Source organism: Berghia stephanieae, chromosome 11 (genome assembly GCF_034508935.2).
Source record: "Berghia stephanieae isolate SIO BIC M18660-M18661 chromosome 11, UCSD_Bste_1.3, whole genome shotgun sequence".
Lineage (NCBI taxonomy): Eukaryota > Metazoa > Mollusca > Gastropoda > Nudibranchia > Aeolidiidae > Berghia > Berghia stephanieae.
Window position 1 is genome coordinate 2,406,815 of NC_088370.1, and position 15,724 is coordinate 2,422,538.

Here is a 15,724-nt window from a genome sequence, read left to right on the forward strand (position 1 = left end):
TTTGTAATTGAGAAGCTAGATATCATTGGTTTCTTACTGAAAATTGAAATATATGAAAACGGCATATGTAAAACAATTAATATACTTCACACAATTTTTTTTTTCAGATGAATTCTTATTTACCCCGATACTATCATTTGGCAATGGAGGAGATGTTTATGTAAAGGTCGAGTTGTGAAACTGAACCTTTTTATGCAACTTTCATAATAATTTATAAGAGCATTCCTGCGGTAAAGCTGAGTTACTGCTACCAGGATGGCTGGACTTTCGCGCATATCAACGAATTTAACTTCAACACTTTGTAAGTATTTTGCACGCAAAGCAGAGGTAACATTATTTGATTAAGAAACTGAACCGAGGGATTGGGAGCTGGCACTGACAGGCACTTTGATAACTCCAGTCCAGTGGCCGCCGATAGGCTCACTGTAAGGTGAAACTCGTTTTTTGGAACTTTATTTTTGACCCTTTACTGTGTTGGTCACCATGGCGTTATTTGTGAACCCATGTGACTAATTTTGGTATCATTATAAAGGGCACAAAACAAGCTTTCTAACGGTGTATTTCATTCTCAATTCCTGATTGTATTTCTCAGAAAACTTATGTAATAAAAATTTATAAATTTTTGAATTATAACAACTTTTTAAATTATGGATACATTTTAATTATACTTCATACATCGATAGACAATTAATTGAAGAACATCTCTGCCAAATTTCATAAAAATTGATATACTCGCTCATTATTTTATTTTTTCCGCCACCAACCCCACTTTTTAGGACAAAAACCTCATATTTTTTTCCATTTTCGTTTATCATTAATTTTTTCCAAACTTTCCATACATGAAAATGATTTATATGAAAATAAAGCTTATTTTCTGATCTTTAATATGATATCTAACTCTTGCCATTTATTTTTTAATTGAAGCAAAATTACTGAAAACAATAAGTGGGCCATGTTGACTGCAAGACTCAAAATTTCCCGATCGCCGCGAGATGCTGGTTTTGAGGCAGCAGTGAGATCACAGATTCTCTCTGTAAAGTTGACAAAAAATTTCAGTAGAAAAATATAAATAACTCTGGAACCGTAGGTCGTAGAGAAACAAATAAGGTATCAAATTTTATGTTTTTTCAAGTCCCATCCCCCTGACTGAGTCAAATCAAGATATTTTGAGTTTGAAAATTTTATCAAAGTGCCTGGCACTGACACCGGCTAAGTTATAAAAATAAAAATCTGAACAAGTTAAAGTAAAGTTAAACAAGTGTGCCAGTGCCAGCCAAAGCAAGAAAGAAAAGTACAATAAAAAATCAGTCTACTTCGACTGGGAATCGAACCTCAGACCTTATTTTGATTCCTGTGGCAATAATCGTTCAAGTCTCAAGTTATTGACTGACAAAATTGAACCAGAAACCAGTCCGCTGAACTGATCCCGGCTGGTGGCAATAAATGTGGAGAAGGTGACTGCATAGAGTGCCATTTATGGCTTTATTGGTTTCTATAGCGTGAAACAGACTCGGTTGTCAGTTACCCAAATACTGCTGGGTGGGCAGGGGGGTCAGAAAAAATCTCGACTGCACCCGGGATCGATCTCGGTCCCTTTGCCTTTACGTGTGAAACGAGTGCTCTACCGCTACCAACTGAGCTATGTGGACCCCCACATTGTGGCTTACCACCAAATACAACAATGAAACAGTGATGATACTTTTCCACGGATCCGCGGAAATCCGCGGTTTTCTTTCCTTTCCTCAGTTTTCCTCCTCAGATCCTCGATCCGCGGATATTTCCTTCATTTCCTCCTTTTACTTTTTTTTTAATATAATAAATCTTTAAAAAATACCTCCTTTTAAAAAAAAAATATATATATAAAAAATTTCCTCCTTTTACTGGACTCCGGGCGTTTTAAAATTGTACTCAAAAGAAGTCATCCTGCCTACTTTCCTGTGGTGCAAGAATGTTCTAGGTGAGTTTTCCGTTTTTCCGAGACTTTTCCTCCTTTTTGACTTTTTGTGAGTATCATCACTGATGAAAGGGGCTTTTTATTGTGGAGTGAAAGTGAACCCATGCATTTTTTTTACAAGCTATTAAAAGCTAGTTCAATTTTTATAATTATCATTATCTCTGAAAACTCCTCACTTTTCACTGACATTCTTATATAAAATAACACTTGCACCACTCAGTTGGATTCCTGTTGTCCCCTTTCTCGCTCTGGCTGACTATATTTTTATATTAATTCATACACAAATATTAATTAATATTATTCACAGGTCGGGGTCAGAATTTGCCAGTTGTTTCTTGTGTTGTCAGAACTAATACCACACAAGCGGCAAAGAAACCTGAGAAGGTAAGGAGTTATTACCAATAGTAATAGAAGGAAAAAGTTTCCCCGAATTCCAATGATTTAAAATCTTCATCTTATTTTAGCGATATAAAAATTGGTATCTATATAAACTATATTTATACATACATGTACAGTGATATATCATTGTGTGTATACCTAGTGGATTTATATTGATAAAATAGGAAAACATGAGTAGATTTTTATTAACTCTCTGAGCGTTGAGATTATATTCGCATTTCCCTCACAAAATGGTTGACACCTGATTGAGGCAGCATGAGAATGACAAGCGAAGACAAAGCGACATTCGAATTCAGTGCAAAATCTCAGTTAAAACACCCCCAACCCCCTGAGGGCCAATTAAATATTTTGATGAAAGAAATGATACCATTGGTTCAATTTATAGTACTGTTGTAGAAAGTTGGACTGGATTACATTATTATTTTTGCCTTTCAAAACCAGCCGCACTCTGCGGCCATTGGCCAGTAGAACAGATTATGCTCTGGCCGCGCAGTGCGGCCAATGGCACTGAAAAAGTTAACTTATTTGAATTATTCCTCTATCAGATCTGAGATCTGATTTATTTTATATATCAACTAGTTATCACATTCTTTTCATCATTTAAAAAAAAAAAATTAAGTCTTCATTACTTCCTGACAGTGAGCATAATGATAGTCACAATCGTTTATTTTCACTACGATTATGTTTTTAATTTTTAATATGCCCCACTGATTCTCTGTCTTTCTTTTGTCATTTCTAGACCACATTCGGTCCCCTTAAGGACCAAGACAGAATTTTCACAAATTTGTATGGACGACACGACTTTAAATTGAAAGGTGCCAAAGCAAGGGTAAGTTTACGAGTGATCCCAAAGATAGTTTTATAGTTATATACATTATATCCATTTTGATGATTGTTGTTCAGAAATCTTAACATTGGAATCAAAATCATTTGACACTTTAAGATGAGAAAAAAGATAAACGAGTCCACAACCCTTGTCGTTCACTATGAGTCATGAGTTGATCTATAAACCAAAATAAAGTTTTATGTGACCGTTTATCCTTTTTTAACTGCCTACTATTTTGAAAATTTTGTAGAATTTCGAAGTTTTGGCTCCAATTTCATAACTTCATGAACATTTCTAAGTCATTAAAACTTATTGAAAATGGAAGTTGATATTACACCACATAAATTTTAAGTATTTATTTCTTGTGAGGGAAAAAGGTTGATGATTTTTAATATTAACCATGGCGGCTATAATTTTTATTTTCTAAGAGTTATGAATTTTTGAATTTACATGTAGGTAGGTCTGCCTTAATGTAATACTGGTGGATGTGATGGGTCACATTTTTGCTGTTTAGCTCTGATTTCATCAAGGAAATCAACATTGTAGGGCAGCGTGTCTTTGCTTCGAACCCGAAAGGTATCGAGTTCGATCACCCGCTGCTGCGTTGTGTGGCCTTGAGCAAGTCACCTCGCCCTGGCTCAATTTGCAGTGCTGCACTGTGGATGACTCCTGGATTATTCCAGTCTTCCTTTGGAATAGACCCTATAGACAAATTTCCCCTATGGGATAGATAAAGAGAATTTTAATTTTAATTTAATTAATTTTGTTAAAGCTATGTATCATTTGGTGTTGAATTTTTTTCTCATCCCTATTAAAATGGAATGTCTTTATATTTCTTTTTAATGGTTTTTTTCAGGGCTCTTGGTACAAAACCAAGGAAATTATTCACAAAGGTCATGAGTGGATTCTGAAAGAGATTTCCACATCAGGCCTGAGGGGCAGAGGAGGAGCTGGATTTCCTACTGGAATGAAATGGGGTTTCATGAACAAGCCCTCAGATGGAAGGTGAGACTTGGATTTGATCCATCTCTGTCATTTGTCCTGTCATTTATTGATTGTGGTCAATGTGTACATATATACAGGTCTGACATCCTTATGGGCCTAGTTTAACATTGTTGTAATGGACAATATTTTACGTCATTTTTTTTTTTAGATTTCCATTACAACAGTTGACTCATAAGCAAGTGTGTTATCAGACCTGCCAATAAGTGCACATTGATTGTGGCCAATGTATATAGATGAAAAACAAAGGAGAAGAAAGGGTTGATGTTCAGCTGTTATTAAGTTGTATATTCACCCATCTTTGGCCCAAGCCATATCATCTTATGTTGATTTTTATTATTATTGAATGGCTTAATATGTATGATGGTAAATATTTGAAATGTGTATCCATAACACCCTCATTTCGTTATTGGTCATAGGGACTGATGTAAAATCATATGATTGACAGTTCAAGTCTGAATTTGGAGTCAATAATCCTGTGGATTTCGAATGTCCTAAAATTATAATATTGGGATCAGTCCTTTGAGTAAATGCCATTTCTAATAACTTGAAAACAACCAGATACATTATTTAACCAATAACAATTTGGGGATGGCCCGTCGAGAGACAGTGTTGTTATTATTAGTAATGGGATCTTTACATGTAAAATTAGATTCTGGCAGTGTGGCTCAGTGGTACAGCCTTTGCTTCGTGCCCAAAAGGTACCGAGTTCGATCACCCGCCACTACGCTGTGTGGGCTTGAGCAAGTCATCTCGCCCAAGCTCAATTTGCGGCTCTGCACAACGGCTGGCATCTGGGTTATTCCAGTCTTCCCTTGGAATCAACCCTAGAGACAAATTTCCCCTATGGGATGAATAAAGGGATTTTTTTTATTTTTAAAAAAATTTATTTCTATCTAGCAACATGAAATATGACCGTTTCTATGTCCTGGACTGGTTGTTTTGACCACGTAAGACATTCATACAGATTGTTTTTTGTTTTGTTTCTTGAATAATTATATTTTGTCTCTACCTTTTTTTGTCAGGCCAAAGTACTTGGTAGTTAATGCTGATGAGGGAGAACCAGGAACTTGTAAAGACAGGGAGATCATGAGACACGATCCACACAAGTTGATAGAAGGGTGCCTAGTGGCAGGAGCTTCTATGCAAGCTAGAGCTGGTACGATGTTTTTAGAATAGTAGATGCAAAGTTGCTGCTTGAAGCTCGAAGAAATTAATAACAAAAGTCGAATGGAATTAAAGCTCTAATTTAATTAACCAAGACAGATGATGTTGATGTTTCGGGTTTCCCCTTTGTCAACAAAACAGGAATGAAATAATAAAGGAGAAACCCAAACGTCTGCACCCTTTTGTCATCGTTGATTGAATTAAAGCCTCCAATGCATTTGACACTTGTTATTTATAATGTTAGATGTGTATTGAGAAAGAAGTCACAGCTACAAGTGCATTTTGTGTGTGTGTGGGGGGGGGGGGGGGGGTTTGTTATTTTGTTTTGTTTTTCCTGTGTAAAACTGGAGTTAATGTTTTATTCAAGGAAAATATTTTTAGGGCTTCGAGTTGATTAAAAAAAAAAAAAATCTTTTAAAAGGTAATTTGTTCTTAGCTTTCATGGGGAAAAGAAACATTATTTATTTATGGGGTGCAAAGTTTCGTCCAAAGCTGTACATATCGCTAGAAGAGAGAGATAGATTTGTCATGCCATTTCTTTAATATGAAAGCATGTCTGTCAACGACTGTAATATATTTGTGCAGCTATCTCGAGATTTTTGGATCCAAGGAGGGAATTAGAAAATCTAAAGCTTTTAAATTTCTGGAAATTAGTTGGGTTTTTTTTTGGGTTTTTTTTTTTTGGGGGGGGGGGGGGGGGTATTTTTAAAACAAACAAAAAATTTTATGAAAAAAAAAAAAGACGCAAAATTCATTTCAATCTTCCGACTCAGATATTCTGAAAGCAATGATTATAATATTAATATATTAGAAGCTTTTAAAATAACATTGTATTGTAATAATCGGTCTTAGACATCTTTGGATGGTTTGTGATTTATCTGTTGATCACTTGTTTATGAATGTTAGTTGTCTCACCTTCTCAGCATGCAATTCAATAATAGAGAAATACCATTATTTATGTTTGTTTCTTATTACAAGGTTGTCAATTTTCCATATATTTACGGAATTCAGTATGTTTTAAACCCTCGGTATATTTTCCAATCATCTGCTTAACGGTAAAGAGTAAGTACATAATGTCTTTTCATTGGAGTTCAGCACTCAGAAATGGGTCGGTCAATTTGTTTGTGTAGAAATTCAGTAAATTATTGCCTCCTGAATTGGAAACCCTGTTATTAAAAGTCATAGAATATAACTGAACAAATGCCACTGATATTTTGTTTTTTTTACATAATGTTCCTGATTATAAATTATTTTATATAGATTTTTTTTTTTTCTGTGAGTGTCCTTCAACTTCAATATTTCACTCTGTATATTGTCATCTATACTTAATGCCTTCCCTTGTTTTGTTTTTGCCAGCTTATATCTACATCCGTGGAGAGTTTTACAATGAGGCATCTAATCTTCAAATTGCTATAAATGAGGTAAGCTTTCATACCAATTACTTGTTAAAAATTTTGTGAAATCATTTAATCCTTTAAGGAATTTGTGTTACACTCTGAGAGGAGATGAACTATATAGGGAATGAGATTAGCGGAAGAGTAGCGTCCCTTGATTGGACGTTACTTTACAGAGAGAGCGTCAATTTGGTTTTGCGCATGCGTCTCTCTCATCCTCGCTTTCGGTGAAGTGTCTCAAGCCGCTTTCACCGGAAGCGAGGACGAGAGACGCATGCGCACAACCAACATGATGTTTTCTCTCTAATAACTTTTCCGCCGGTGACGTCACAGACAATGGGTGACATCCAATCAAGGGACGCTACTCTTCCGCTAATCTCATTCCCTATATGGTTTGTTGTGTAATAACGAATATTGAAATTTTGATGCCAGGTATTAATTCACTCAATCCTGGAGTTTTTTACTACTTTTCAAAATTGAAAAAACTATATTAAAAATGAGCATTTACATGGATAGTTTTATTCAACTACCATTAACGTGTAAAAACTAAAAACATTATCTTTGATGCTACACCTATAATTTGTCTCATAAAAATGTAATAAATAGGAATATGGTAAAAGTAACCGGGATAAACTTCGAATATAGTCAGTGTTAGGGTTTAGTGAGTTAAAATAAGATGATATTGAACAACCAACATTTGAACTGTTGAGTTTGTTACTTCAATTTGATATTTGACAACTTTTATTCTCTACAGGCATACAAAGATGGATTAATTGGAAAGAATGCCTGTGGTTCGGGATACGATTTCGACGTCATTGTGCACAGAGGAGCAGGCGCCTACATTTGTGGGGAAGAAACAGTAAGTGTATTTTGGGTTGAGACTTGTACATCCTAGGAGAGAGAGAGAGAGAGAGAGAGAGAGAGAGAGGGGGGAGGGGGGGGGGGGGGGTTGTACTCCCTGTCCATTGCCCATTTAGTAGTAATGGGAGTTGTTGATTTCTTTCAGTTGTTCTGTTGTCTTGTAGGGAAATGTTTTCTGTACTGGAATATAAAGGAAGAAGACTTTTTATGAATGTGCAGAGAAAGCATTACGCTGTTATTCCTCTTTGCTAGATACTAGTACATATTGAGCATATTATGGACTATAATGATCCTTGTGGTATTACCAAAAAAAAAGTTTTTTAATTCTTCCCTTCCACCGCGACATCATAAGATATCATCGCCTAGGCATTCCATGAAGGAATATAGATAATTCATCAAACAAGATGCAGGGCTGGCGAGTCGGAGATGGTAGGAGTCGGTTGTTTGAAGGTGGAGTCGGAGTCGGTTTTAGAAGTCCCGACTCCGACTCCTTACCACTTTCAGACATTGCATTTTTATATCATTCAATGTGTAATATTTTAGATACTAGATATAGATAGTATCCAGGCCAATAGAATTTGAAAAAAATTACATTGGTATTAGCTAAAGGTGAACTATGCTTCCAAAACCCCTTTTCCTACCCAACCTTCATGCTCTCGTGCTGTACATTTAAGTTGGCATCAATGCCAATCACCCCGTACCTGACTAGAGGGAGGGGTGGGGATGCTGACTCTTCAATGTTAAAGTTAGGTTATTAGAAAGTGGGATAACCATAAGACCATAAGAAGTGACTTTATTTTAGTATAAATGGTTTCAGTTTCAATATTTTCCTCTTTTTGTTGCTCTTAATGACAGTTTTATTCATATCTTAGTTTCAGTTTTAAACTAAAACTATTAAAACTATTACTATTAATTAAAACTTTTTCAAAACTAAAATTCACAAATAGTAATCTTTTTTCTGTGTTTGTTTTCATTGGAAAAGGGGATGTGTTTTATCTTTTAAATTTGATGATCATTAATCAATATTAATGTGTTTAATCGAAATGAGCTAATCAATCTGTAGCCAAAAAATGATGAAGAGCTTGTACTGTTAATGATGCAATATCAAATATGAAGCGGCTTGTATTGTTATAATACATATTCTGGGGAAAAGCTAAAAGTAGCTGCGAGTGTTGATTGCATATTATTACCTATTAATACTATGCTTGAGGAGTCGGAGTCGGTTTCAAGGCTGGAGTCGGAGTCGGTTTAAAAATAACCGACTCCGCCAGCCCTGACAAGATGTCTGATGTCAACAGGAATCACCCATGCTGTCCAAATGAGCAAATTGGGGGTTAATAATCTTGCCCAAGGGAAAAAAACGAAAGTGCCCAAAGCAAGGCTCGAACCCGGGACCTTCCGGGTCACAGTGCAGTGCTTAACCACTCAGCCACTTCGCCGTCTGTGGTGTTACAACATGTTGCAAAATTTACTTTTATAATAGATTATTTTCTTTCATCAATGTTTTTTTTTTTAAAATCATTATTTAACTTTGTTTTCAACTCTTTATTCATTTAAGGCTTTGATTGAGTCTCTGGAGGGCAAGCAAGGAAAACCTCGTCTGAAGCCCCGTTCCCTGCTGATGTAGGCGTGTTTGGTTGTCCCACGACTGTGGCCAATGTGGAGACTGTTGCTGTGGCTCCTGATATCTGCCGACGCGGTGGGGAGTGGTTTGCCAGTTTTGGTCGTGACAGGAACAGGGGTACCAAGGTGGGTTGGATTTTGTGTTGTGTGTTGTATTTGGAATATATGTCAAAGTGACACTAGGCTGCTAGAAGCTGTGGACTGTAAAAGGTAATTAACAAAAATGGATATAACAGCTTCAAAAAAGAACAAAATACCAAACATGGAATTCCTCGGGATCAAACCCCTTCTTCAGCCAGCAACAAAAAGCAAATAAAGACATGAATACATTACTTAATTCCAGATAGACGACAGAGATTTATTAAGGTCCTCTATGTATATGTTATAATAAAGCTAACTTGACTAACCATTATGACTTTTACTGTTTTAAGATGCTTTGGACAAATCCTGTCATAGGAATTGAAGGAGTATTTTTTGTTGGTTTTTTTTTTTTTTTTCTTTATTAGTCTGATGTCTTCGTAAAAGCAGGGGTTGTTTAATTCTAAATATTGCAATTACAATAACATGTTAAAAATATATGAGAAAATTAGCAGAAAAAAAAATAGAATTTTTTGTGGAAAATATATGAGAAAACTACCCGAAATGTTCAATAAAAGAAGAAAAAAAATTATTTTCTTGTATGATCGAAGTAGAAACAAGTGGGGTTTTTTTTAATTGGGCTAAGTTGCATGATTGTTTTGTGGTAGTATTTGGTCCTTCGTTCTTGGTTTAACCTTATTTTATCTACTTTCTGTGGGATTAAACCATGACCTGGAGTTTACTTTAATTATTTTGCTTTGTACCTGCAAGAACGTGACAAAAATAATACAATTATTTTATTTATTTTTTAAAATTCTAGTTATTCAACATCTCTGGTCACGTCAACAACCCTACAACAGTGGAAGAGGAGATGTCCATAAACCTGAAGGAATTGATAGAACTCCACGCTGGGGGAGTCATCGGTGGCTGGGACAATCTGCTGGCCGTCATCCCAGGTGGCTCATCCACTCCCCTCATTCCCAAAGAGTAAGTGTTTGTGAGATATTGGGATGCCGTCATCCCAGGTGGCTCGTCCACTCCCCTCATTCCAAAGAGTAAGTGTTTGTGAGATAGTGGGACGCCGTCATCCCAGGTGGCTCATCCACTCCCCTCATTCCCAAAGAGTAAGTGTTTGTGAGATAGTGGGACGCCGTCATCCCAGGTGGCTCATCCACTCCCCTCATTCCCAAAGAGTAAGTGTTTGTGAGATAGTGGGACGCCGTCATCCCAGGTGGCTCATCCACTCCCCTCATTCCCAAAGAGTAAGTGTTTGTGAGATAGTGGGACGCCGTCATCCCAGGTGGCTCATCCACTCCCCTCATTCCCAAAGAGTAAGTGTTTGTGAGATAGGAGGACGTCGTCATCCCAGGTGGCTCATCCACCCCCCTCATTCCCAAAGAGTAAGTGTTTGTGAGATAGTGGGACGTTGTCATCCCAGGTGGCTCGTCCACTCCCCTCATTCCCAAAGAGTAAGTGTTTGTGAGATAGTGGGACGCCGTCATCCCAGGTGGCTCATCCACTCCCCTCATTCCCAAAGAGTAAGTGTTTGTGAGATATTGGGACGCCGTCATACCAGGTGGCTCATCCACTCCCCTCATTCCCAAAGAGTAAGTGTTTGTGAGATAGTGGGACGGCTGACAAGGGAGACATTGTATCCAGATCCTGGAAAATATTAACAAGAAATGGATTGAGTAGGAAAGTGCCAGAAGACAACAGAGAATAAAAACTTCGCTGCAGCAATGGGGGCTCGAACCCATGACCTTACTAGTACGACAACTTTACTGTATTTACCGTATGAGATATTCACGACCCCACTCATATGGTAGAGTCACAATCTCCCTGGCCAGATGGAGTTGTTGTACCAGTAAGGTCGCGGATTCGAGCCCCCATCGCCGCCGCGAATTTTCTATTCTATATTGTCTTCTGGCACTTTCCTACTCACTTCATTTCTTGTTATTATCAACATAAGTGCCTGATCCACTCACTGTTCTGAATTTGAAAATACTCTTTGCTGCTCACATTCTCTCATGTCACTCAGGTGTCAACTGAGTAAATGACTGCATGATCAATAACCGTATTTTGTCCTTTAAAAGTCAGAGGGGGAAAAAATATGATGATAGGGCCTGACAAACGTCATGTCTCGTCTTACTGGGGTTTTTTTTTCTCTTTTTGGTTTGGGACATCTTGTAAAGCACTTTGGGCACTTAAAGTGGATATTGTGTTATACAAAAACTGAAACTATTGATTTTTTGTGATTTTAAAACAAAATTTTTTTGGTTGTTGGGTTGGGTTGTTTTTTTCGTTTTTTAATTTTATTTTTTATTTGTTCTTTTGCCTTTTTTGTTAGTTTTTGGGGTTTTTTTCACCTTTCCATTTCCTGTGATTTGTTCAATTGTATTCACCAGTGTGTGCACAGATGTCATGATGGACTTTGATGATTTGATACGGGCTCAGACAGGTCTGGGAACGGCTGCCATCATCGTCATGAATAAACAGTCTGATATTGTCAGGTGTATTGCCAGGCTCATTGATTTTTACAAGCACGAAAGTTGTGGCCAGGTAGGCAGATTTACTACTTTTTTTTTAAAACCGACATTGGAATTTTTTTTTTTTTTAATTTTAAAGTAAGGGTCAGGATATGGGGGTCCCGATAGTTCAGTTGGTAGAGCACTCGCTTCTCACGCAAAGGGACTGTGATTGATCCTGGATGCAGTAGAGATTTTTTACTGACATCCCTGTCCACCCAGCAGTGAATGGGTGGCTGAGTCTGTTAGATTTACTAGCGTCTTATCTAAAGGATAGCAAGCAATTGCTATTGTCCGTTTCACACTATAGAAACTGGGATAAACTCTGGCTCCATGGGCCAGATGGCTCTGAAAGACTACTTAATGGTCAGGATTGCTCAGTTGGCAGACTGTTCATCCAGGGTCAGTTGATCATTTTTTTAACCCATCTGGCGAACCAGCTGTGATTGGGTAGCTTGGTCTTTCAGATTTGAGGGAAAGTACTTTGCGATAGACTAGTGTCCTGTCCAAAAGATAGCAGACAATTATTACTGGCTGTATAGCACAACTGAAACTGGAATAATTCCATGGTTTTTTGTTTTTTGACATGCGGCTGGCTCTAAGAGACTTTTTTTTTCTTAGCCAATTTTTTAGGTACAAATGATCATGAAATAAAAATACCTCTGAGGTCTTAGTGCAAAGTGCTTGAGTTTGTTTTCTTACTCAAATTCTTCTGAAGATTTCCGCAATGTAAAGTAGTCCATTTTAACCGATGATCAGAATTATTTTCAGATTATTTGTAGGGCAGAAATGATTATATCTAATTATTAATTGGAGGTTGATTTATTTTCATATTTGTTTTTGTTTTGTTTTTTGTGTTTATTTTCAGTGCACACCATGCAGAGAAGGGGTTGGCTGGATGATGAAAATCATGCACAGATTCCGTAAGTTTATATTTACTTTCAAGGTTGCCAATTTTCCATATATTTATGGAAATCAGTATGTTATAAACCCTCTGTATATATTTTCCAATCACCTGCTAAACGGAATTTTTTAAAAAGTAAGTATGTCATATCTTTCTAGAGTTCAGTGCTCAGCATAAAAGTTCAGTAAATTTTTACCTCCTGAGTTGGCAACCCCTTTGTTTTACTTAATTTTGTTCACGTATCTATCATTTCCAATGGAGTTATTGGTCATGTTAAAACATTTATTGTTGTTGTACTAGAAGTAGTAGGACTGATAATTTGATAATATAATTTGACTTTTTCATCAATTTTGCTCAGTTTGGGATAGAAGAGGTAGAGATGTTGCTTGTTGTATTGTCTAGACTTTTGTCTTGGAATCAACTCTTATAGTATAATGTGATTGCCTTCCTTTGCCAGATTATTCTTCTTTTTTTTTTTTTTTTTTTTTTTTTTACTTTCAAACATAAGATGCTATTTACTAGTACTATACAATACAATAAAAAGTAGTAAGTAGATGAATAAGCCTGATGAAGGACTTACCTTGTACCATTCTACTAATGATCGTCATTGTTTTGTTAAGTCGCCTTAAAAACACATCCTCTTTTCTGGGGGCAGTGTGGCTCAGCAGTACTGTCTTTGCCTCATACCCAAAAGGTACCGAGTTCGACTACCCACCTTGATGCCAGGGTTATTCCAGTCTTCCCTTGGAATAGACCCTAAAGACAAAATTCCCCTTGGGGATGAGTAAAGGACATTTTTTTTTTTTTTAATTCATCTTTAAGAGTCTCACTCATCATATTTTGTTGACAAAGGGAAACCCAAAGCATCCACATCATCTGTCTTTGTGAATGAAATGGAAGATCCTATTTCCCTTTTTTTATTTATTGTTAGCCGTAGGATGAATGAGTGAAATTTTAGTTGGGTTTTTTTGGGGGGTTTTTTCTGTTGTTTTTTTTTTTAGATAATTTAGATTTGTCTTTCAAAATAATGATTGATTTCACCCCCTTCAGAGACTGGCAACGCCCATGCTAATGAGATTGATATGCTGTACGAGCTTAGCAAGCAGATTGAAGGACACACTATCTGTGCTCTGGGAGATGGAGCCGCCTGGCCTGTACAGGTTTGTGTCACATGTTTTGATTCATACGCATCCCATTTCAATTTGATTACACTCCAGCACGGTTTCCTCAAACTCCTCGGGACATGCAAAAAAGTTAGAAGAAACCGTAGTTCGAGGAAACCATGCCTTGCCAAAACAACTTGAGAGAGATGGGGGGGGGGGGGGGGCAATGTGGCTCAGCAGTATGGTCTTTTCTTGGTAACCCCCCCCCCCCACACACACACACAAACACACAGAAAAAGACACCAAGTTTAACAAATCACCACATTATGGGCCCTAGCTCAATTTGCAGCGCTGAGCTGTGGCTGACATCTGGGTTATTCAAGTCGTTGTTTGGGATAGACCCTAAGACAAATTTCCGCTTGAGTATGAATAAATGGAACTTTATTATATATTTACATTATTGATCTGTTGAGGGAGATAACTTATGTTATCATGGCATGTTACAAGGGGTTGGTGTATGGGAAGGGGGTGGGGGGGGGGGTGCTGTATAACACTGTTTACCGTCGTTATGTTATCATGGCATGTTACAAGGGGTTGGTGTATAGGAAGGAGGGGGTGCTGTAAAACACTTTTTACCGTCGTGGCCAACCATTAGCAAATCATGGCATGTGGCATTGAAATTAGAACGAATGGCAAAGTGATAAGAACAAGCAGAGAGGTATCGGTGATGTGAAACGACGATGGAGTGTATCATACTGTATTTACACATGGTAAATAGAGTCACTGGGTGAAATTAGTTTGAGGAAACTGTGTTAGAGGTAAAAATTAGTTCGATAAAGGAATTGAATGATAACAAAGAATAAGAAGGAAAAAAATTTGGACATTCGAATGCGTTTGAGAAAAACCTTGTTTGGGTGTAGATGACTTTGACACCTGTATCGTTAATATCTGATTTGTCACAGTTGTGGGTATTATCAAGCTTGTACAGAGTTTCTTCAATTTGAAAAAAAAAAAATATATTATTTATGTCTTATTATTTTCGATGAAAATCAATTTTCAGCATTTGGTTTACATAGCTATATCATCAAATCAAGGCAATTTATCAGCTTTGGTTTGAATACAAATGATTGAGTTAAATAGCCCAGCCTTGCAGGAACTAAAAATTAAAGATGAATCAAAGAGAAAAAAAAAAATGAACATTTCTATAGCACAGTTCCACAGACTTACTTTCCATGATCAATGCGCTTCACAATATTTCATTTATTCCTCCAGCAAGCCATGTGGAACCATATTTCCTTTTCATACAGTACCAGTCGCCTGTCAAGCATTTTTTTGTACTAACATTCTGACAATATCCATCACTGCCTATAGCCAGATATCCATTCACACCTGAGACAAGTGGGGTAATGTGTGTTTAGTGCCTTTCCCAAGGACATAACATGGGGTCCAGAATTTTCCACAATCAATGTCAACCCTCCAGCCACAGACCGTGCTTAACATCGCTTGACTTTTGTGACAATAGACACTTTACCGTTGATCCAACAAACCACACAGCATGGATCGACTACTTTCTCTTTTTCATGGGATTGTTTTCATTATTTTAGAATGTCATCGTTGCGGGTGCTTTGTCTTCGTGTTATTTATTATTTTTCAATTCGTTCACAGGGTTTGATCCGTCACTTCAGACCGGAGCTTGAGAGGAGGATGGACGAATACCACAAAAATAAAAAAGCTGCCACCAGCTAACTGGAAGATTATCACAAATTTGTGTCATTTAACATTTAGAAGCGGTTTGGTCTAAGTGCAGACTTGAAAAGTTTTGTAATTCTAAAGATTTTTATTTCAGTCATCGACCAACAACATTTTGTGAATTTGTGATTTAAAAAAA

The 15,724-nt window shown here is 37.0% G+C and overlaps 1 protein-coding gene across 1 annotated transcript; it reads left to right on the plus strand.

Annotated features, from left to right (window-relative positions):
• The first annotated feature begins 135 nt into the window (after nucleotides 1-135).
• On the plus strand, nucleotides 136-15,724 carry LOC144957299 (NADH dehydrogenase [ubiquinone] flavoprotein 1, mitochondrial-like). Its single transcript, XM_078888421.1, is given in 14 exon segments — nucleotides 136-301; nucleotides 2,262-2,338; nucleotides 3,093-3,182; nucleotides 4,036-4,184; nucleotides 5,207-5,340; nucleotides 6,705-6,769; nucleotides 7,497-7,601; nucleotides 9,162-9,207; nucleotides 9,210-9,352; nucleotides 10,125-10,291; nucleotides 11,710-11,863; nucleotides 12,698-12,752; nucleotides 13,784-13,893; nucleotides 15,502-15,724. Coding segments are annotated over 14 exon segments (1,422 nt in total). The 5' UTR covers nucleotides 136-255; the 3' UTR covers nucleotides 15,583-15,724.